Source organism: Ruditapes philippinarum, unplaced genomic scaffold (genome assembly GCF_026571515.1).
Source record: "Ruditapes philippinarum isolate M1 unplaced genomic scaffold, ASM2657151v2 ctg12_1_1_1_1, whole genome shotgun sequence".
Lineage (NCBI taxonomy): Eukaryota > Metazoa > Mollusca > Bivalvia > Venerida > Veneridae > Ruditapes > Ruditapes philippinarum.
The window spans coordinates 514508-540320 of record NW_026861084.1 but is presented as its reverse complement, the minus strand read 5'-3'; the positions used below and the strand labels follow the sequence as shown (position 1 = coordinate 540320).

General features: G+C 33.0%; 1 protein-coding gene across 1 annotated transcript in view; it reads right to left on the bottom strand.

Annotated features, from left to right (window-relative positions):
• Window positions 1–15129: 15129 nt before the first annotated feature.
• Window positions 15130–25813, bottom strand: part of LOC132714467 (uncharacterized) — a 41799-nt gene continuing 31115 nt past the window's right edge. Inside the window, exons 3-4 of the mRNA XM_060697365.1 lie at window positions 16829–17073; window positions 15130–15592 (exon numbers count right to left, since the gene is read on the bottom strand). Coding sequence (XP_060553348.1) covers window positions 15448–15592; window positions 16829–17073 — 390 coding nt within the window. The 3' untranslated portion in view covers window positions 15130–15447. The remainder of the gene's footprint in view (window positions 15593–16828; window positions 17074–25813) is intronic.

Genomic DNA, 25813 nt, shown 5'->3' with positions numbered 1-25813 from the left:
ATCCTGCAACATAAATAGAATTTTTGGTTCCAATGTGCAAATTATATGCAAACATAGCACTTCGGACCTCGGTTTTAGATGTACGTCCTCGTGTTTCTGCAATTCAACTTCAAATACGTGAAGTTAATATATCTGCAACTCCTTAATTCTTATTGCAATGATTTTTTTTTGAAATTTGTTCGACTATCTGGGGGCCCATCCCTTGAAATGCACATGTTCTCTCATATTATTATTTATCATGTTGATGTTTATGTTTGAGATCAGGAATCATGATTAGTATCACAACATTGAACGTAACTTTCCTTCCCTGAGCTTTATATTGAAATTATGATTCCAACGGAATAACAAACATAATAATTTTAAAGTATGGGAATGAATCAGTTGTGTTAGAGATTTTAATGTACCTTCTTTAGTATTGATTGATATGATATGTTTTATAAACAAAATACGGAAAAATATTGTTGGTTCGTTGTCGCATAAAAAGAAAATCGGCCAAAGTAAAACTGGTGATCTTGAGTATGTTATTTCTAAGTTTTCGATGCATATAAAATGTTAGAAATGCTCGCATAACATTGGCATAATACTTTCTTGTAGCTAAGAAAAGTATATCTGAGCAATTTCACTAGAAACGATTTTATACATTTTATTCTAGAACTATCCTTTGCATTTTCATATCATAATGGTACATTTCATTTAGAAAGTACAATGAGATTTCCGTATTCAGTTTGTAATATTAAAATGACCAATGAAAATTCTTCTTATATTTCAGTTCTTCCCTGTAAATTTTACAGGAAGACAAGCTAATTTTAGAAGGCCTTCGGCCGGAAATAGTATATGTCTCATCTACACATATTAGCATCATTAATATATTTATTCGTCTGTTTTTTATAGAAAAATAATATATGTATCATCTACACATATTAGCATCATTAAAGCTACATTAAATAAATATGTAAAAATATCTTGCCGTCGGCCTAAAAATCAAACATTCTACAGTTTCATTAACCTGTTTAACAGTATTGTTGTAAATCTCACCAAATATTGTTCATAAATTAGGATTTTAAACGGAAAAACTCACGGTAACACTAAAGTTCGTATACGAATTTTAACATGCAAATGAAGACTATAATCAGCTCGTGTATGCGCTACGTCACAGTTTTATAATTGCTATCCGGAACAAAGCAAATATTATATTTTCTTGTGAAAACACACTTTAACCGTTTTAGCTTCACGGTGCACTAAGCCTTGGGTTCAGTGAAAGTAATCATCTCGTAAAAAGATTAAATTTGCATGAAAAAAATCGTTACAATGCGGAAATATACCGTTAAATTAGGACTGCCACTTTTAGTAATGTTTGTTGATTTAATATTGATGTACGGATGATCCGAAGGCGGAGTTTCTCATGCAAACAGAAATTGTACTTCCTATTTCGCCAGAATGAGGTTACCACTTTGTATGCTAATAAAACTAATTTTGGTTGTCTGGACACCAAAATAAGACATGGGGTCGATATAAAACCCAATTTAGTAATGGAATGTCGCCGTTTAGTTTTTTATGAAAACTATTTAATGTAGCTTTAATGTTAATATTTGTCTATTTTTTATTTTCATTAATAATTATCAATTGTATAAGTACTACATGTAGTGTTTTTTGCCACGTGACAATGAAATGTATGTTGCTTCATGTAATAAAAAAAATGACTTATTGAATCTGTATATAAAATACTGAGATAAAACGTTTTCTTTTTGACTTTTTAATGATGCTTTACCTCCCAGGAACAACAGATAATTAAGTTAATTAAAGAGGTGGCAATAGAACCTCTTGCACAATTGTCTCGATAGTACATGTTTAGTTATCTCCTTTGATCCTTTGCAATAAAGGAAGTAACTAGAATACCTATATATACATAAAGAACAAATAATAGGGGTCCGTAATCTTAGAGTTTAAATGGGTGGATGGACACTCATTAAGTCGGACATAAAGTAAGATGGGCATATTTTAATTAGTGGCAACAACTCAATTTAACTATGATTTGCACGTGAAAGCACATATATAATATACCGTTGGAAAGATTATTAATTTTGCTAACAAACATATTATTTTCGCACGACTTGCAAGTGCAATGAAATTTTAGTATATTATAAAAAAAATATGCTGGTTGTAAACATGGCTGAGCTGCAATGTGATTTGAGAGAGGAGCAAAGAGCTTATTGCAAAATTTTTGGGTTATTGGGTAAATGCGCGTCAGCTTGATTTAGTTTATGGAGAAAATGTCTTTCCATATCGTACAATTGCCAGGTAGGAAAGATAGAGCTAATGTTAAGGTTGATCTTCGTCCCGGTCGGCCAATTTCCGCTACCTCTGAAAAAGACATCAGTACTATCAAAGCCATAGTTGATGACCGTGGAGGAGATAAATAACATATCGGGCCTTAGTGTGTGTCATATGTGTTTTCCATTACAGTTAAGGAAAGTGTCCGCCTGTTGGATCCCGCATTTTCTAATTTCTGGCCAGAAAAGGGAGCAGGTTGAAAAAGATCGGGACCCTAGACGCCTGAGAAAAATTGTCAAAGGGGATGAAACGTGGCTTTATTTTTTGAGCCCGACAATAAAATCAGTAACAAAATGTTGGTAGGTGAAAACAGCATTCGCCCAGTTGTGGCTCGACGTAGCAGGAGCGTTAAAAGTATGCTCTATGTTTTGACAGTGATGGACTAGTGGCCCGTGTCGCTGTGCCTGACAGGGGTAGTGTCACTGAATCATTTTACCATGATCATGTTCTCACTGTTCTCCATTACAAAGAACCCAAAGTCCGGGGTGCGCAGGATCAAATTACTCCATGATAATGCATCTATGCACCGGTCAACTTTGGTTCAAGCTTATTTATTGAGGTTTTGCTACATCCCGCTTATACGAGTAGTCCTGACCTCTCTCCTTTGTTTTTTGGTTAAATCCATGCATCAGATCTTGCCTTCGCGGCCACCGGTTCGAAACCCGTAGTGCAGTCGAAAAAGCTCTCTACCTGTGTATAAACAGTATACACAAAGAACAGTTCAAAAATACTTTTTCGGAATGGATTCCGGTGCTGGAAAAGTGTAAAGTCCATGGTGAATATTTTGAAGGACTCTATTTATAATTTTTCACAGGTATGACTTATTTATAAATACGAGCTGCTGTTGCTACTAAATACAATATGACCCTCATACTACACCAGGGTGTTTTTAAAAAGAAGCATGGGCGTGGTAAACCCAGTTGAAACGTTGCTGAGTAAATTCATACTGTTCAAATAATGAACCAATATTATCAATACTTAGAAGTACCAAAACTTATCTTAACATATAGAATTCATAATGCAGACGTTCCTGATTATTTAAGTAATATTTTTTCCAGAAAGAGTTCATAATACAACACCATACAATCTTAGAAAGATTTTGCAATTTTAAACAGACGAACTCATATATTTTCTTTGACTTTTGTGCCTTCGTCCGTGATGCTACGGAACAATTTTCAACCTGTATCTGATCTAATCTGTAGAAACTCTGTCATCTTTTAAATCTCTATTAATGAAATCAACCTTTCGATCTACAGACACTCCAAAATGGTACGAAAACTCTCTGTTTTACATTGCAGACTGAAAAATGCATGCAGCAACTTAAATTTCCACTTATTCTGCAATCATTTGTCACAGGATGCAAATTGTTCATGCAGTTATGTGATAGAAGATGTTAACCATTTTTTGTTTACTTGTCCGAAATATCGAAATGAGAGAATTGATCTTTTTAACGTATTAAGGCAATTTCACCTTTTAAATATCCAATAACCTTTAGTTGGTAACAAAGGGTTGTCTTTAGAAAATAATAATAAAATATTTTTGACCGTTCAGCATTTCATAAAAGTAAGCAAACGTTTTTTATTTTGAAATCAAACCAGCACAAGCTCAATAAATATTAATGTATTTTTCTTTCATTTTGCAAAACAACAGACAAGATTCTTTCTTTATTTTCTTCTTCTTTTATTTCCTTCTATATTTCATTTTCTCAAAATCTATTTGCATTTGGTTTGTTTCCTTATTATTTCAAAATAGCACACAGTCATGACTGAGGAATTATTTTCAGACGTCATCGTAAAAAAGATCCAAATGGCACGTGCACAAGAGTGATGCCATATAAGAAACTATCTACAAACGACTATTATTTCTGATGTTAGAATCTGGTTAACCAGTATTATCTTACCCAGTATTTTCTAACCTAGTAAACCAGTATTTTCTAGCCTGGTAAAGCTAGAGCATTAACAAAATACACTTCAGGCTTACTCAAACCATTTGAGAATAAAAATCAAAAATAGTGATCTTATGTTGTCTGTGGATGAATGAAAGAGTAAAGATGAAGCACTGTTAAAATTGTTATTTTTAGGGACCTAAATCTGTATTTATAAATTTTAGGTGTGGTTTTGATGCTATAGATTATTGTTACACTTAAGCATTTAATCAGTTTGTTTGTTTTATGGTCTTACAGATCGTTTTAAAAGCAATGTTTTCCTTGATTATATCTATGTTTAGGTATTTTGAAATAAAATGAAATGAAACAAAAATTGTTTTCAACATTTTGATTAAAAAAGAGATACATGTATCTGGCTATGTTTTGTTTTGCTAATGGTTAATACTTTTTAAACTTCCTTGATTTTATCTCATGTTTAGGTATAATGATAAAGAAAAAAAAAAGAAAAAAAGGTTAACCATCTTGATTACAATAGAGGTATTCGACTATGTTTTGTTTTCCTAATGGTAAATATCTTTTAAATTATTTAATAAAAGTAATCTTCATGTCAGACTTCATGCAAATATCTGTCAATTCAATACTGTACTTGATATTATTTTTATAACTTTTGATAAAGATAAAAACTAAATGACATTTCATGGCTTAAGATTACCCCTGGTTGTAACGACACTTTGGCCCAAGGGACTGTAATTGGCTTATACTGAAAATAAGCCAAGGTACGCCCCTGTCTCCCATACTAAAATCAATAAAACATTAATGAGACTGATTTCAATAAGACTGCAACAATTGTTACAATAATAAGCTTAACTCTATTAGGTTAAACTGAAAGAAAATAATACTAAAAACAAATGTTTTGTTGTATTCTTTTATTTTAGTCATACAGTATGCATAGTGTGTATCAAAAATCACAAACATGTACATAAACACAAATAATGAGTACAAAACAAGTAACTGTATGTGTAATGAATGGAACGTATCATTTCTGTAAGTAGTGAAAATGTCTTAATATTTGTATGGCAAATGTCTGAAATGTTTCAAACATAATTGTATGCATAATGGTATGGTAAATGTCTGAAATGTTTCACAAATAACTGTATGGTAAATGTCTGAAGGTCTGAAATTGTTCATAAATAATTGAATGGCAAATGTCTGGAATGTTTCATACATTCATAGTTAGTGTCTAGAGTGTTTCATTTATAAATATATGTTCAATGTCTGAAATATTTCATGCATAATTATATTGAAAATGTCTGGAATGTTTCTTAAATAACTGTAGGGTAAATGTCTGGAATGTTTCATGCATAATTATATGGCAAATATCTGGAATGTTTCATACATAACTGTAGGGTAAATGTCTGGAATGTTTCATACATAAATGTAGGGTAAATGTCTGGAATGTCCCATACATAACTGTATGGCAAATGTCTGGAATGTTTCATTCATACATTGTCTGGGTTTTTTTTCTTCAAAATAAACACCATAAACAGTTTCATAAATGTTACTATAAGCATTTCTTAACAAAAACAAATATAGAATAATTGTATACAATTAAGTCTATTAATAAGATTACTAGTAACTACTGAAAGTAGAATCTCAGAGTAGGTAAAGCTTAAATTCAATAGACTTATAAAACTGGGACCAAAAATATATCTTTGGTTCCAGTTATAAATAAAAGTGTGTCTCTATTCACAAGTAAAAAACAAGATATCTATAAAGGCAAAAGTGGTATCATATCAATTCACAGTCAATATATAAATAAACATGACACAGAAAGAATGGCTACAATAAATATTCTTTTAATCACCCCATTATGTTAATCAGTCTAGGGTTTCTTATAAAATGAAGAGCACTTGTTTTACATATATTACAGAAGAACAATTCAAATTTTTAATCAACATCAATTATCATGTCTTATAAAAGCTGAAGTATTGTTGCTATGATACATAAACCTTCATGAATAGAGTATAAAAGAGTAGGATTTGATTTTAAAACTTCCTAGGGGTCCATACTGTCAGTGCCTGAAAGGGTGGATGGACCCTGATGAAGCATAGAATACACACCTAAAAGCAACATAGGTTTTGTAAAAAATATATATATAAACAAAAATGTAAATTTCACCAATCATAACTGAGTTGTTTATTTAAATACTTTCATACAAAAATTAAAAGTTAAAATCATTCACAGTATAAATATTTTTTTATTAAAGCATATTTACTGATGTAAACATTTTACCTTGATAAAAGCACATTTTAGAATGGAACATCACATGACACGTTTAAAAGCACATTATTCTAAGCACATTGAAAAATAATCATTATTTAAAATCAAATTAAAAAAAGGGGTTTTCTTTTTATATAAAAAAAAATGCTTAAAATTGCTGATACAATAACAAATACATCATGTTTGCACCAAAAAATTCTTTTCCCAAAATCTAAAGCATTATGAATGGTGTATATAATACAATTATAACATGTATTCTAGTATACATTAACAAAAGGTCCACAACTTTTGAAAAAGTTTAAAAAATCTATGGTACTGATTATCTCCCTTTCAAAACAATTTGCTGAATTGTAATAATAATTCAAATCTTTGGTGATAAACTGTTGAATAATTATTTAAGATTAAGATTTAAGAAATTCGTATGTTTATAGTGTTGAAGCTTTTAAATAATATATCAAAATATATAATAATGGAGTATTTCATTGTAACATCACATAACTGTGTCAATATAAAAGATGAAGAAAATATGTAACGAAAAAATAAAAAGAAATTCAGACGTCTTCCAAATCTAACATTACAAACTAATATACCATAGTATTAATTCAAGCTGCCATAGGAAACAAACACATTATATTTAATACATTCTTAGAAAGGATTTTCATAAAACAATACCTATAATGGTTTGTTTGTTTGATTGGTTTATATGTCACACCAACACAGTAGAGGTCATATAGCAATGCTCCAGCTTTACTGGTGGAGGCAGACCTCAGATGCACTTCCGTGCATTATTTCAGGCACAAATGGTCACCTGAGTAGAACCACTTAAGTTCTGTAAGCTAGCTGGATAGCCTTATCACATTAAAGAATCTTAAGTCCCTGTCAGGATTTGAATCCACAACAGTGAGGGGCAAGTGGAAGACATTAACCACTCGGCCATAGATGTCCCTACATATAATGGTAATCAGTACTTGTTTTCAATACTTTTAAAAGAAGATATTTATATCATTTCAAAAATTACAAAAATAAAAACTGAGTATTATCAAAATGCAATTAATTGACAGAATAAAAAACAACAACACTTTACAAAAAGAAATTTTTTGATTTTTTCATTAAAAATAACTATAAAAATAATTCTGTAGAACTATATCAAACTGGAGAAGTAAGTACACATATTAAAACTTCATATTTTTAAAACTCAAGATGAGTAATTAATATCCAGCGTCACAACATTTGTAAGTTTTCAATACATGGGACTGACTCCCATTTTTTTTATTTATTCATACAGCAAAAATAATTAAAGGCTGTAACACAGTTACATGAGAATAATGTTTGAAGTATAACTGATCTGTCCTGAAAAATATACATCAGATAAAAAACAATTGCAAATCCATTCTTTGTTTTAACCAGCTGAAGTATTATTTAAAATGTGAAAATTATGGTTACATCTTATAGCTGTAAATGTAATGTTTTGTTACAGAATAATGCATTCAACAATCAAAATTTATTATCAGTACAAACATGATATCTTATCAAAAGACACAACAACACTAAATTGTAAAAGAAATAGCATCTAATGCCAGATTCTTAACAACACTTCTGGGATATCATAAAACCCCAGTTCAACTTAAAAAGTAACATAGTTATGTCATAAATCTAGTGTGTTTAAAGTCACTTGACTTAATCACATTTACCACTCTTTTATTCCTTTTTTTTTATTTCTAATGATTTATAATCCTGCATTGAAGTCACCTAAATTGTCAGGCATCAATTTAACATCTCTTTATTATCAGATGGAAGAAAAATTGACCAATCATATATGTTGTCTAACATAGTATCTTGAAGAATAAGCTACACCAATCAGCATCCTTGACACAAATATATAAAGCAAAACATACGGTTTAAAGATTAAAAGTTGTTTATGTACACGGCGATTACAAAATATCTGAACTTGACTTCAATGTTTAGCACATACATGAATTAACATATTATATCGACCGCCTCTGGGTGTTGGAATTTTTTTTTAGGACATCTGTTCCTTCTCCATCAGGGTCGATACGCAGCCACAATTATTGACAACTTATCGTACTGCTTGTAGCACTTTATTTTCAACGTTTACAATACACAGAAATTACTCTGCTGCCCGTTTAAAACATCCATCTCCTTTCATGAATGAAATGAAATTTGTAAAACAAGTGTTGATTGGCTCAAATATATATGTCTACCAATAACACAGCATCTTACAGCATTTTTTACAGCTGTGCCCGCATGTTCAGTTCTTGCAGCTGCACCAATCAATTCCTTGGGATTGGTAGAAGGTTGTTTACACTCTACCAAGAAATAATCCGTAACGATTTTATCCATGAACAAGAATATTTCTTTTTACAACATTATTCTTCATGTTAATGCCCTGTCTGTGATGATTTGCTATACACATTGGCAATCAACCAATAAGAGAAGTTCTTGCTGATCGACTAAATCAAAGCATTCCATGACAAATAAATATTCATTTGTTACACCTGTGTTGATTAGCTGAATAGTGTTACATGACAATGATAGCCAAATATCCATTTGTTACACCTGTGATGATTGGTTAAATTGAGTCACATGGCCATTCATCAAAGGCTGCTGACTGTCAACTGAAGCGACTAAGTTTGATGGAGATCTGACATCAGGAGCAAGATGAAAACTTGCTTCTTGTAAAACCTGCAATTTAAAACATACTTTAAGTAAGTGAAAAATAATTTTAAGTTTATATTAGCCAAGGATTGATGACAAAACAAGAGCGCCGCTAGGCGGAGCATTATATGCCCGAAAGTGTTTAGGATGAAGCATTTGTAAGACATAGGAATTAGCTGTTCATCCTATAAAATTTTACAGCTGTAGGTTGATTAATACTTTAGTTATTAATAATGACCTTAACCTTTGACCTTGTGACCCAAAAATCAATAGAAGTCTTCTACCTTATATGGACAATCATCCTAAGAAGTTTGAATATTGTGGGCCAATTGGAACTTTAATTATGCCCTAGAAACTGTTTTCAGTATTAAGGTAAAAGTGACTTTGACCTTTGACCTTGTGACCCCAAAATCAATAGGGGTCTTCTACCTAATATGGACAATCATCCTATGAAGTTTGAATAAAGTGGGCCAAATGGAACTTAAGTTATGCTCCGGAAACTGTTTTTGGTTTTAAGGTAATTGTGACCTTGACCTTTGACCCCAAAATCAATAGGGGTCTTTTGCCCAATATAGACAATCATCCTATGAAAATGTGGGCCAAATGGAACTAAAATTATGCTCCGGAAACTGTTGTCGGTTTTAAGGATATAGTGACCTTGACCCTTGACATTTTGACCTCAAAATCAATAGGGGTCTTCTAACCAATATGGACAATCATTCTATGAAGTTTGAACATTGTAGGGCAAATGGAACTTAAGTTATGCTCCGGAAACTGTTTTCAGTATCAAGGTAATAATGACCTTTGACCTTGTGACCCCAAAATCAATAGGGGTCTTCTACCCAATATGGACAATCATCCTATGAAGTTTGAACATTGTGGGCCAAATGGAACTTAAGTAACGCCGAAAACTGTTTTCAGTATCAAGGTAAAAGTGACCTTGACCTTTGACCTTGTGACCCAGAAATCAATAGGGGTCTTCTACCCAATATGGACAATCATCCTATGAAGTTTGAACATTGTGGGTCGAATGGAACTTCAGTTATGCTCCGGAAACTGTTTTCAGAATCAAGGTAATAGTGACCTTGACCTTTGACCTTGTGACCCCAAAATAAATAGGGGTCTTTTACCCAATATGGACAATCATCCTATGAAGTTTGAACACTGTGGGCCAAATGGAACTTAAGTTATGCTCCGGAAACCAAATTGCTAACGGACGGACGGACGTACGGACAGACGGACTGACAGACAGACAGACAGACGGACGCCAGGGGGTATAAGATAATATGCCCTTTCGGGCTTATAAAAACAAAAACAAACAAATTTTGTTTGACTAAGAATGTCCATGGAAGGAAATTAAACGTAGAATATCTCTCTTGCCCTTAGACCAGGCATACTTAGCATTCAATCTTTAACATTGCACAGAAAACAATGATCCCAAAGAACACACAAAATATCATTCTCTAGCCAGATTTTTCTGAAACACAACAAAAAAAGAGTTTTAAACTGTGACATTTACCTGCAACATCTACTAATGATACTATAAGTTGTGTATTTTTGTTTTAATAAACATCTCTTTTTTCTTTTTCTTTTTTCATTACAGCTCAAAGCTAAATTATGGGCCCATTGGTTCATTTCATATGATTGTTAAATACGACAGGTATTTAAATGGTTAAATATATGTTGTAACTGATATGAACGGAAGTTTCATACAAAACTGGCCAGTCAATTTATCAATATAATTGTCTGACCATTATATTGTACAATATTATCAACTTGTACCAAAATCCTCTACAGATGTACCAAAATCCTCTACAAATGTACCAACAAACACCCTTATCTCCACTAAGTCACCTCTTCTTCGGTTTATATACAAATGAACATTTCAACTTCCTAGAACGAGATTACAAATCTTTAAAATTGGCTACTTCAAACTAAACAAAGTAATCTTTATCTAGCCCTATTATGCCCTATAATCTATGTTACATGAATATATCACATCATATCTCAATAGTTTTATTTGTTTATTTTATTAATGTTTATAATAAAATTAACATGTATCCGTACAAACAATGTCAATAGAGTCAATTTCGCATGAATTAGGACTTCATATTTATCTCTTTTATTCACAATATCTGCTAGAAGGACTTTCTCAAAGACCCATTAAAGGGACTCCACTGAGGTTTTACAAACATTACCGGACTGGAAATAATTTTTCAAGATTAATGTTCCATTTGATGTAGGTCTCGACCTTTAAATTTTGTGGGAAATTTTCTATCATTCGCTCACTACTTTTTTTTCCAGAATTACTATTCTAATGGTGAATAATGACTCAAAATTAAATCGGACTAGCAATAGTACAAAAAATAGTAGTGTATTTGTTAATTATCTTTTGCATGTCTTTCTGTTTATCTTTTGAATGTCTTTCTGTTTTAAGTGCCCCAGCTGATCTATGTAAAAAAATTCAAATTGAATGATTTCAAATTTAATGTTTTTAGGCTTTTGGACCTTAGTGGAGTTCCTATAAGCTATAAAAAGGATTATTTAAAAAAAATTGCACATGAATATTCAAGTTTACTGCTTACACATTTCTCTTTTATTGCATATTCAGTTATGGAATTATAACAGTTTATCTTCTTTTTTTTTAAAAGATTATTTTCATTTAGCAGACTAAATCAAATGTTTCATTTTTTTCTCTGCCAATTTGAAAACAAAATGCAATTTGTACTATTAAATGCACCTTAAAAACTGATAAAAGTCGTCTGAAATGCCCTATAAAATGAATATGATGAAAAAGAAATAATCTGAATTGTTGAGACCTTGATAATATTCATGTCAGAACTAGTTAAGTCATTGAGTTTATGCATGATAACAATCCTAGCTTCAGATGAATATTTCTCTGTGACTTCTTAAAGGGACTCCACTGACACATTTTGACAAGACAGGACCGAAAATATTTTTCAAGATTCATGTTCCATTAAAATTTTGATGTAGGTCTTGATGAAAAACTTTAGTGCAAAATTTCAAATCATTTGCTCACTCCATTTTTTTCTGTTTCTCTTTTATTTTAATAGCACAAAAAAACCTTCAATTTTTAATTTATTTCTGAGTATATTTCTTAATTCTCTTTTGCATATCTTCCTGTTATATAATTAAAAGTGCCCCACTTGATCCATGTAAAAACTAGAAATGTGTCCATAGGACACAGGTGCCCCCACACGCCACTGTTCTATCAATCTTTTGACTCTAGGTCAAATATTTTTTAGACTACATGTGCCACAAGTTGATAACTAAAAATCTTTTACTAAGTAAAGGACAAGAACTTTACAAATACTGAATAAATTCGCAAGCCAACCCCAAGGTGCATAAGTACACATGCTGTTCAACATTCCTGTAAAGTTCCATGACTCGAGGTCAAATCCTTTTTGACTTACGTGCGACACAAATTGAAAATTACAAAAGTCAAGGGCAATAACTCTAAAAATACCGCATAAATCCACACGAAAATACCCAGGTGCACAACTGCACATGCTGATCAACATTCATGTTAAGTTTCATGACTCTAGGTCAAATACTTTTTGAGTTACGCGCGAAACAAAAGAGAACAGACGGACGGACAAGGCTAAATCTAAATGCCCGCCAATGAAGTGGGGGCACAAAAAATCAAATGTTACTATTTTTTATGCTTTAGGACCTCAGTGGAGTCCCTTTAACTATGTTTGAGTTAGTTTATAATCAAGCAGATTAAAGATACAACAATGCAGTTTTACCAATGAGTGACAGGATGATAATATCTGAGCCAAGTAAGTTATAACCTTAACAGATTTTTACCCAACTGATTTTCTGGGTCATGGACAGGCCCTGCTTTTGAAATTGTTGTGATCCATTATGTACTTTAGGAATTTTTAAGATTAAATGACTAAATAAGAGGGCCATAATAGCCCTGAGTCGCTCACCAGAAACAACTGCTTTTAAGAGTTGGAAATTATCCATTGTCAATATTTTCTGATATTTAATTTGAGCATAGAATATGTTTAAACAATAATTTGAACAAATGCCATGACCTGGGGCATTTAAGCTTTGGCTTAACCGGCTCCAATCAAATTAATATGAGCAAAATTGATAAAAAACTACCTGATAATGCTACAAAGTTTGGTGATCATCTATCAATTATTTCAGTAGGAAATGTTCAAAGGTTTTATATTTTTGGCTTTAGTGGCCCCTTAAAGGGGCCAATCAAATTAATATGAGAAAACTAGATAAAAAAACTACCCAAGAATGCTACAGACAAAGTTTGGTGATCATCAATCAATTAGTTCTGTAGAAATAGATCGTTAAAGATATTTCTATTTTTAGCTTTAGCTGCCCCTAAAATGGGCCAATCACATTAATATGAGCAAAGTTGATATCAGACTACCCAAGAATGCTACAGACAAAGTTTTGTGATCATCCATCCATTAGTTCTGTAGAAGAAGACATTTAAAGGTTTTTCTATTTTTAGCCCTAGAGACCCCTAAAAGAGACGAACCAAATAAATATGAGCAAATTTGATAAAAGACTACCCAAGAATGCTACAGACAAAGTTTGGTGATCATCCATCAATAAGTTCTCTGGATATAGATGTTTAAAGGTATTTCTATATAGCTTTAGTGGCCCCAAAAGGGGCCAATTTAATTAATATGAGCAAAAAGACTACCCAAGAATGTTACAGACAAAGTTTAGTGATCATCCATCCATTAGTTCTGTAGAAGAAGATGTCTAAATGTTTTTCTATTTTTAGCCCTAGAGACCCCTAAAAGGGGCCAATAAAATTAATATGAGCAAATTTGATTAAAGACTACCCAAGAATGCTACAGACAAAGTTTGGTGATCATCTCTAGATATAGATGTTTAAAGGTATTTCTATTTTTAGCTTTAGCGGCCTGTAAAAGGGGCCAATCAAATTAATATGAGCAAACTTGCAAAATATGCCGCTTTTCATGGAATGGCACTTACGTGTCACATTGAAGGTTCCATGACAACCGCCATATGTACACATCTGCGGATGTTTCAAAATTCCAAATTGTACCAGTTCATGTATAATGTTGAATTCTGCTTAAGCCGGTGCTAGGGGGCGTGGACGGTAACTTGCACTATCCAGTACCGTCCATGAACAGGCTCAATCAAACCGAGCCTGCAACATTGTCAATTTTGCCGTGTTGGGCTTTCTTTAGGGATTCTGTTTATCTCTATTTGATAAAAGACTTCCCAAGAATGCGGCAGACAAAGTTTGGTAATCATCCATCCATTAGTTCTGTAGAAGATGTTTAAAGGTTTTTTTCTATTTTAGCCATAGAGTTCCCGAAAAGGGGCGAATCAAATTAATAAGAGCAAACTTGATAAAATACTTCCCAAGAATGCTGCAGACAAAGTTTGGTGATCATCCATCCATTAGTTCTGTAGAAGATGTTTAAAGGTTTTTCTATTTTTAGCTCTAGAATTCCCGAAAAGGGGCGAATCAAATTAATATGAGCAAACTTGATAAAAGTCTAAGAATGCTACAGACAAAGTTTGGTGATCATCCATCCATTAGTTCTGTAGAAGAAGATGTTTAAAGGTTTTTCTATTTTTAGCTCTTTTGACCCCTAAAAGGGGTCAATTGAAATGACATGAGCAAATTCAAGTGTGACTGTCACAAGGATGCTACAGACCAAATTTGAAGTAAATCTGCCCAGCGGTTTCAGAGAAGAAGACGATTGTTGACGCATGATGACCGACGCCGAAGTATCCCCCTTTGATACGTATAGCTCAACCTGAGCCTCCAGCTCTGGTGAGCTAAATAAAGCAAGTAACATTATAAGAGTCTTGACACAGTGTATTTAAGGACAGTTCACTTTATTCTATATTGGCTGCAAAGGTGTGTCATTATTGCTAATAATTATCTTAACTGACAACAGTCAGGCAGTCAGGTAACTCAAGTTTGGGCTGCATCCTAGTAAATCATACCTACATAGTGACTTTCTGCCTTTAATAATATACACCTTACACCATATATGGCATAATAACATTATTAACACTTAAATTACATAGTATCAAGAAAGATAAGTCTTTGCCTTTTTGAAAAGGGGAAATAACTAATATAGCTTTGCTCAGTTTCAAAGGAAACGCTAAACAATTTCTTATATTGCTTAGCCTAGTCTCTATGAAATTGTGGAAACATATCTAACTTGTCCCAACTAATAAGGTTCACACATGACTGTGATTATGTTTTGGACAAGCACCAAAGAGAAGATAACTCATTTAACAATGCTGGTACTTACTTTTAAATGATCATCAGCATCTGCTAACGACTGGTCAATCCAGCCTATATTTTGTGACAACCTACACGCTTGTTTTGTGACCAGAACTAAATGACTAACTAAGAGAACTAATGCTGTACACCTGCAATAACAATATAATAACTCTTTTGATACATGTTTTTCGGTGGTTTATAGATATCATGGAGCTTTTATATATCAGTGAAATAAAAAACTGATATTTTCTCTGTTTGAAACAGTGAAATTATCAATTAAATATTTTTTACTGTTTTGAATTTAAGCCTGTTACCTTGTTTCAGTGAAATACCAGCGTACACAGTACTGGAGACCAAGTTACTGACGTGACGTTAATAATGACGTTAATAATGACGTCACTTTGTATTAACTAAACAAATATTCTCTTTGTATTTATTGTAGATCTCTTGTTACTGTAACATTAATTTCTGAACAGTATTGATAACCATGATTGATGATAATTTACTCATAACAATATATCCTCATATTTGTGAATTAATTGGTTAATTCCTATTAAATTATTTAAGGAGATGGCATAATAAACTCATAAAGTATTATTTTTAAGCACATGTTACCTAAACAATCATTAGTTCTTTATTGCACTTTACACTTACAATACTTATGCGACAGTCTATTGGTATAAACATATTTATTTAAGCTCGATTGCGAAACAAGTTATTACAACTTATATTAAGCACTTTCGAGTCTGCTTCCTTGAACCAACTAGTACTGGTGTCATATGAAGAAATAAGATCTCTGGTTAACGCCTGCCCTGCCCATAATACACCTGCTGATGTTCAACAATTTAATAACCTGTATTTTCTTTCAGAAAACTACCACTTACTTGGTAATTTCTGTAAACTCATATAATATTAAAAAAATAAAGTACTTTAAAACATCAAAAGAATAATGTATTAAGTTTGGTGTATTATATTTTCATGAATTAAAATATGATACTATTATTATCTTAGAAGCTAGGAAAACATACTATAAACTTAAAAAAAAGTTCTTAACATATTAAATGTTATGTAAATAATATTCAATACTGTACAGGAATACTAGTATTTTGTAAATCTGTGTTATTTATACATCCAAAACCAGAAACTGAAATTGGTACATGTACTATTCAGAAACCAGTCAAATTTCGGACATTGGTACTATCCAGAAACTGGTTTTATCCAGAAACTATTCATATCCAGCATATCCAGAGACGGGTTTTTATCCAAAAATGATCATATCGAAAAACTAGTCAAATTCAGGAACTGGTAAAATCTAGGAACTGGTACAAACAAGAAACGGGTACAGTCTTAATTAAAACTGAATATATCCAGATATTAGTACATACCTTGCTTCTAACAATCTAGGATCTAGAGGGGGATACATTGAATTCACAACTTCATCAACACGAGGGTTGATTTTCTTTGCTACTGAGACTATTTCTGTTAACATTTCTTCTGTACGTATCTTGTCAGTGTTGTTCATCGTCATGCCAACAAGACGCTCTGCAAGCTCATGACAAGTTTTTAAAATGGCAAAACATTGTGGAACTAATCCTCTGTAAAATATGAAAATAGCCAAATTTAAACCTTGCTAGGACTATCAGTATATAAAGATTATTTGCCTTGTATATATAACAGAAGTTGGTTGACCTAACTTTAAATTTTCATCTTGATATCCCTAAATTGAAATGGACCGCTCCAAAATTGGAGCTGGAAAATCAAATAAAGACATTCAACAGTTTTATTTACATATTCATCTAAACAGATGATATAAACGTTCTCTAAAACCTACTGTGCAGTAAGAAAACACTTGTACATACATGTGAAGCATATGTAATCAAATAAAAATTTGCATCTTTTGGCAAATAAAACCAAAACACGTTTTAATATTCGTAATAAATTGTCTGTTGAAGTCCACAAAATCCACTTCATGTTCAAAAATTGCAGCCATCTTTTCTTAGTTGAGTATTGATGTCACATAGTTATGTTAATTTTACAGCAGCTGCTGAAGAAAGGCCATAAATGATTCCCTGTCTGTTATTCAATGCAAAAAACTGAAGTAGGATAAACCAGGGACATCTTGTAAAGCAGCTGAATGACTTTCTCCAATTAAGATATGAAATGTATTGATCAATAAGAGGTTTGTATTCTAAGGTTACCAACATTAAGCAACAGTCTCACTTACATCCCGGCAGATCCCCGGTAGACGTCCGGGGTGATCCGGGAACGACCTGGAACAACCGGAGTACATCCGTAACTCTGCCGGCAACGTCCGGGATGATCCGGGATGATCCGGGAACATCTGGCATTCGACCCCAGATTGAATAAAATATTTAATATCGCCGGGGTGGTCCGGGATGATCCGGGAAGGTATAGCTTTGCCGGCTTCATCCTTAGCTCTGCCGGGAACAACCGGGGTTGTATCGGGGAAGCACTGTAGCGCTGCCGGCACAAACCGGGAAGATCCGGGGTATGATATAGCCGGTAGAGCTACGGTAGAGCCCCGGTAGAGCCCCGGTAGATGCCGACAGAGCCCCGTTAACTACAGGCAGAGCCCCGGAGGATAAAGGTAGAGCTATGGTTGATCCTGGTAGAGCCCCAGCAAAGCCCGGTTCATTTCAAAAGAATAACGACAATTTGCGATGATTGCACTTGTTTGTCCATTTCCCTTTTATCCAGTCTGGCATAAGGACTTTTCAGAAAATCATCATGAATAACTATTCTGGAACAATAGATATTATATTAAATAAAAATTATGTATCAATGTTATCATTTTCGGGACTTTTTATTCCCGGTCTGGGTCAACCGGGGCTCTTCCGGCGTCATCTGGGAACGACCGTGGAAGCACCGGCATGAACCGTAGCTTCAACTGGGCTCTGCCTGGATGATCCGGAGCGCATCCTGGGTGGTTAGTTGGGAACTATCGTAGTGCTGCCGGGGTAAGTGTGACTGCAACAATAATTTCACCCCGGACAACCTCCCTGCCAAATCTGAGGTTACTAAGCCAGTGCATTGCTATGTCATGTATTCTACATGCTTCAAATGTGAAAATGTTAAAATCAATACACTGCGGACAGGCATTCTAAAGCAATTGAGGGGAAAATCTTTTTTTAGTCAAGGTCCCTGTGACCTAAAAATCAATAGGGGTCACCTGATGGTCATGATCAACCTCCATGCCAAATATAAAGACTGTGGGTCAAAGGAATCTTAAGTTAATGGGCGGAATAATTTTTTGAAGTCAAAGTCCATGTGACCTTGACCTTTGACCCAGTGACCTTAAAATCAAAAGGGATCACCTACTCATCATGACTAACCTCCATGCCAAATATGAGAACTTTGGGTCAAAGGAATCTTAAGTTATTGGGCGGACAAGCTTTTGAAGTCAGTGTCCATGTGACCTTTACCTTTGACCAGGAGACCTCAAAAACAAAAGGGGTCATCTACTAATCATGACTAACCTCCATGCCAAATATGAAGACTGTGGGTCAAAGGAATCTTAAGTTATTGGGCGGACAAGCTTTTTGAAGTCAAGGCCCCTGTGACCTTGACCTTTGACCCGGTGACCTCAAAATCAATAAGGGTCATCTACTTATCATGACTAACCTCCGTGCCAAAAATAAAGACTGTGGGTCAAAGAAATCTTAAGTTATTGGGCGGACAAGCTTTTTGAAGTCAAGGCCCCTGTGACCTTTGACCCAAGTGACCTCAAAATCAATAGGGGTCATCTACTCATCATGACTAACCTCCATGCCAAATGCGAAGACTGTGGGTCATAGGTATCTTAAGTTATTAGGCGGACAAGCTTTTTGAAGTCAAGGCCCCTGTGACCTTGACCTTTGACCCAGTGACCTCAAAATCAATAGGGGTTTTCACTAACCCATCTTGGTTTTAATATTACATGTATCAGCAAAATAAAGGGCAAAGAAAATGTAAAAGCATAAATGTATTTCCCAGTTTAGAGCATTATGTTATTTGTGCCAACGAAGTGGTGACTGTAGTAAATGTATAGACATACAAGTTTTCGTTTCGGCAAAATATGTCTATACAAAGCTCCAGACCGCAGTCTATACAAAGCTCCCGTTGATTAATTGCAACCAGAAAACATATATCTTAAAAATTTTGTCTGTCGTTCTTAGAAATGCAGTTTTCTGTTTGTATTGGTTACAAGATTTAAAATATGATGATTTTAAGTGATGGACTTACGAGTGATTTTTAAATACTTTAATAAACTAATTTCATATCAAAATGTTCAAAAGTGTGTGAATCTACATACATAACATGAATTTATTACAACACATTTATTCTGAAATCATAATCTATTTAAAAACGCCCAGTGATGTACAATTACAACCAAATCCGAATCGATGTCACAGGTATTTACTTGTTATTTATTTCGGATTCTACAATAAATAATGATAAGTGTATATAATTAATGTACTGTTTACATTATATCTATAAATTAACTGAATTTAGGTGTACTTTTAGTTGATATATTGAAATAAACTTTATAAACAACTCCCAGCATTAAATTACCATTTGTTTACACGCTTAGTTTCTAAGCGTAGGTAAGACGTGCGCTTATTGATAATTATTAAACTGCAATTAAAATATATACACCATATAAAAGACACATGTTTGCACGTTAATATACTACAGCCAAACATGCCTCTATTTTGCTTGCATCGTGAGAAAATATTTCCTTCTTGCAATTTACATGCGTCCTCTTTCATATATGAGTGTAAATCACTCTTTTAAAGATCTTTTATCCAATAATTAAGAATTCACAACATGCACTAAAAAGCGAAAAAAGTAACTTTAACAGCAAAAATATGTTATAAAGGCCATTATGCACTAATCTTTAAATGGTAAATGCATTACGTGTTATTGAAAAGAAAACAAAAAATGAAGGCAATGGTGGGCCTCGATCGCTTACCTGAAAATTGATGCTAGTCAATGTCATATTTTTCCAAATTACTGTATTAAACTGTTGGCAAATATTTCTCATTTATGAAGTTTAAAAAGGAAAAGTACATGTTCTAGCATTTCATAAGAACACCATTAAAGTATTTTACTGTTGGTCGGTTAATTGGTTTTGGATCAATCATACCGAGTCTGCAATTTTCATGTAATTTTGCTGTTTTTAATGCTTCCGAGGAATCATTTTTTCCAGATATTTAAATTTTGTGATGCCCCAATCATTGGTTCATGATAATAGCTCATTTAATTTGTTTTCATTTTAAGTATACCGACTTCAAAAGGAGATTACCAATTAATTCAGTAAATCTTATAGAGGACCATGTAAACGTATAATACCTGGTCTTTTATGACCTTTTAGGATCTTTACAATCATGTGGGTAAAATACGTTCTATAATAGCCGAGGAGAGCAATACAGAGTCTATTGGAATTTCATCCTAACTTTGGCTACATGTTTATATTCAAAACAGACGCTGGAAAGATTGATTTTGATCGCCTTGGACAAACTCATTCACAAATTTTAGTAAGGCATATGCGCTCAAATGTTCATCAGTATGATACTGTAATGAAACAGATCTCTTCACATTCTTCCATACCACTTACATGTAGTTGCAGTACAACTCAAATGTTGGTTATGCCATACTTATAAACCATGCAACATGTGGTCCTTGCAAATATCTTGGATTCTTACCAAAATCTCTCGCTAGAAGCAAAACTTCACAGGGATACCGAGCCAACGATGTAGACTACACTTTCACAATGGCTGTATTTTCCAACCCTAACAATAAAGATCTAAATGGTTATTACAAGACTTGTTGCTGTACTTTATTAATGAGAAATTGGAGCGATATTGATATAAAAGCTTCAAAATATCTTCCACGCAATTACTTCTACCAGTTTGCGATGGCTGTGGTGGCTATGCTACAAACGGATGACATGCTTGGTGCAGCTTAGGTTTCCGTTTCATTAAATACGTCCATTTTCTATTTTACTGCATTTGTATTACTTTTTCAAAATGTCCCAAATTATAAGTCATGTGTTTGTCAAAGTACTTATTTATTTATCCATAATTTTACTTTAAATAAAAACGCTTGTACAAAATGTGTCAGATTGAATTGAATTATACCATTAATATTTTACGTAATTTAATCATTCTTGATATTTTGGGAATACGGGTAATAAATGATTTGTGTTTTTCTCTTTCATTTCAGAAACAAATATAGATATATTTGACGATTACCTGAAGTAATGTAATAAATCCTTCCAAAGATGTCCGTGATAATCTTCTTCTTATTTTTTATTTGACTTTATGTGTCCATGACCTCCTTCTGTTAGCACTATAGCATTATGAACTTTGAAACGTTTTATACCCGCCGTTTTACTGACACAAATTAAAGCCTTTGATTTGAAAATCTCATATCCATCGTTTATCACAAATAAAGTCCTATTAATTAAATCAACCACATTCTGAGTTTCACTTAATCATACAAAACAGAATATAGACTATGTATAAAGGGGTCGAAAAGTCAATGGAATTCAACATTTGAAGTAGAAAAAAATAAAATAAAATAACCAAACTCAGTTAAAACAGAATGTGGATATTTTAATTGTTGACCTGCAGCCCATTACTAATACATCAGTTTGTTGATCATTGAATAGTTGTGATAATTAGTTTTATTGCACAGGTTCTCCTTTCGATCTAAATGCATGTGTAAAAGTGAGCTAAAAATATCATTTATGAAAATATCTCACTATGCTTGAGGCTACGATATGTTTTTTTTTTATAATTTTGGAGACAATACAAGAAAGTGATATTGGCCTGTTTTTGCTGGGTTTAGAACTTGCTTTGTCCTTGTTGATCTTTCTTTCCGTTTTCTCAAACTTTGGGACTTGCTTGGGAAATACTAGCTGATTTTTCAATCCTTATGGACAATATCTATGTCAGAGAATCAAGGTAATCTGAAGCCAAAGTTCTTCCTTACAACGAACTTATAAATTAGTTTAATAGTAATAATAAGTTGAGGAGGTTCTCTGGGGTGGTCTTACTTGAAGAAATCTGATTCAAGAAAAAAAAGGATTCAGGGCGTGAGAAAACCGCTGGAACTGTTTTTATAGTGTATTTGCTTTATCAGAGGGGTTTTCGTAAACTTTAGCGGATAAACTTTAAGGTTTTGTTATGTTTAACAGAGCTGTAAGATATGCATTGTCTCTTTATCCAATCGAAAGAATTTAGGTTCCGGATTGTTTACTTGATTAGTTCAGTAGTTGAGCATAGTTTAAAAGACATTTCATGTGTGGTCAGGAAACTGGTTGTAAGAAAGGTTAAATCTGAATTCTGACATGTCCTGCTCTCTATCTTTTGCCCATCCCCCCTCCCCGCTTCTAATGCAGGATGATTTTTAGGTTGTCTCGGACCTTCTTGTTTTTATTTCAAATGCATGATGCACTATGTCAAGATCAATGAGAATTTTCCGATTTATTTAACATGTTTTAAATAAACTATAAAGTTTTATAGGTCTTTATGTTTTTAATGTATGATGGCATGACCATTGTTGAGATCAATATCTGGTATATTGAAGTCTATAAGCATGATACGTTTTAGAGATGGGTTTGACTGAATGTTAAGACTCATCCTTATATGGCGTTCAGTATACAAATTTTATATAAATTTTAAGTGCTTAAGTTGAAAATATATGTCTGTCAAAGAGGGTCGATTTTCATTACCCAAACATTCTTTTAGAAATTTCACACGGATTATTTGTCAGATTAAGACCTGATAAAGAATAACAATAAGCCAGTAAATCACGAAATCAAGATGGCGAAACACAGCTGGCCGAAATACCCCGGCAATGTGATGTTTTGTTTTTGTTTGTTTGTTTCATTTTACGCCTTTTCCCAACAGTATTTCAGTCATATAGGCGGGTAGTTTCCTAACCATCGTTCCTGGAGAGTTACACCAGTACTAGATTACCTTCCTCCGCGCTAAACTACCAAAGCATCTCCCGGGGATCGACCCCACGCCAGAGAGGTAACTGGATTGGAAGTCATCGACTCTAACCCCTCGACCACGGAGGCGGTGCAATGTGATGTAAAATTCCGTTACAACCCAAACATTCTAGATACCAAATAAGAGCTATCACTGAGTCGGGATTGTATTGATATTCCCACTAACACAAACAGTAAAGATCCTTCTTAAAAGCATTAATTTAAGATCTATATCAATACATAAACAATGTGTTGTAAGAGCGATAAATGGTCGTTTAATTATAAAACATTGAAGAATATTTACCTGTTACTATTGCAAAGAACGTGTGCAAATGTAGTATATTTAAACTATGGACAAATTATGAAAAAAAATGTCTTTGCTACCTTTATTGAGTCCAGCCTTGTGTTAATATAATAAAACTCTTTAAACCGTATAAGTACTTATTTCAGCGGGCTTAATATTCTGCGATTTTGGTTAAAATAAGGGGTTTTAAATTTCTGCGTATCTTATTTCTGCGGTTTCATCATTCTCGCATTGATGTTTTTTATTTCTGCGTTTTAATAAAGATATTTTTTAAAAAATTAACCGATACAAACACGCAACATTTCAAGATTTGTTGATGTAAAATGTACATTACTTCCGGTAAACATGCAAACGATTTATAATGTGTGTTCATCATAATCACCATGGATCGGTATATAAACGTTAATAAACAAAAACCAACAACGTGCAATGACAACAATTAATTGTAATACTGCATGTGTATAAATATGAAGTGTGAAAAATAAACTATGGCAATATCGCACGTAAACACAATATATTGTACAAATACAAAAGGGTATGTTTATTGCACCCGTCAAACTATAATAGTTTTATTTAAAAAAAATCAAGCTTAGGGTGAGCGAAAATCATACAAACATGACATTTTTTAAACAAAAAGTAAAGTAACTTTTTTGTTTTATGATACTTATATTAAAAACAGACAGTTTCGCAAAAATTTAGCTAGACTTGTTGGAGAGAAACACTTAAGGTATGACTCTATTCTCGGGTCAACCATTAAACATGACCACCGACAGTAGTTAAATTGATAAGACAAATCATAGAACAACGCCATGTAGTACTTTTAGTTAATGAAATACTTTGGTACAATACTAGATCAAAAATAAGGAAAGTCGGTAAGTTGTTCAAGGATATTTCAGAAATCGTATGATCTCTTGATATATAACTGATCAGTTCATTTAGTTTCACATTCTAGTCTCGTGATTGGTAACAGATGTTTTTTTTTCATAATTTGTTATAACTTAAAATTAATCTAATATAAGTTTATTTTACCTTTTCTACATTTTATGTGTCATTTTACAATCATACCATTTGTTATACATGTAGTTTATTTATAGATATGATATTTTTATACTGGTCTTACATTAAGCTGCAATTGGAACTTATATACATGAAAAACAAGAAAATATGACATCTGATTAATGTGTCTGAAAATACACTAAAATATTGTAACAGTTGTTCTGACAAATAATTGTCCCATAAGTGTGCAATTCAATCTCTTTAGTTCGACCAATCGTTGTCAAACACATACTGTGCGTTTGTTCTATCGCTTAGAAATAATGTGAACTAATATCATCACACATTGTTAAACTGAAGAATTTAGGAGGGCGAAATACTTGGAATTTATTTGCAGGGTTTTCAAGAAATAAAATTATTAAACGTTAGGGAGCTAGAAGATTGAACTTTATTTTACCTGAAACCTGTAGAATGTGAGTACCTTATTTCTAGTTATCTATTTTTTTATCAACTTATACGTTTATTCATCTTAGACACAGACTCAACAAAATTTCTTATTAACTTGCATATTATAAACTAAAATTTTGAAAGTTTATTTTTGTAAAATTTTTTCAACATGTAGCAACTTTAGATTTTAAACTACTGTTTCAAACGAATACCTGCTTTTAGGCTTTTATCGAGCGAATGATAATTCCGCGCAGATTAAACATTCTTTGTATATTTTAAGGATGACAACCACGTCTGATTTCTATTTAACGCTTAATAACATGTTACACTCCAATTTTAAAAGATAAAATAGAGAATAAAAATGCAGAAGAAAAAGTGTATAAACCGACGTTTCCTTAAAAGTTTCTGAACATTTACTTATTTTTCGATGTGAATAATATATAAAGCCATACACAAAAATGTTTTCCAGCCCGCTTAGTTCAATAGGAATACAGTCGAATCTGTACTTTAGGGACTGATGGTTCCATCCTCAGACGGTCTAGGCAAACTTTCTTGTATTTTGGGGTTTTTGTTTTAAATACTGTACTTGTATATCATTTAATTTACTTGAATAAAACATCTTCTTCT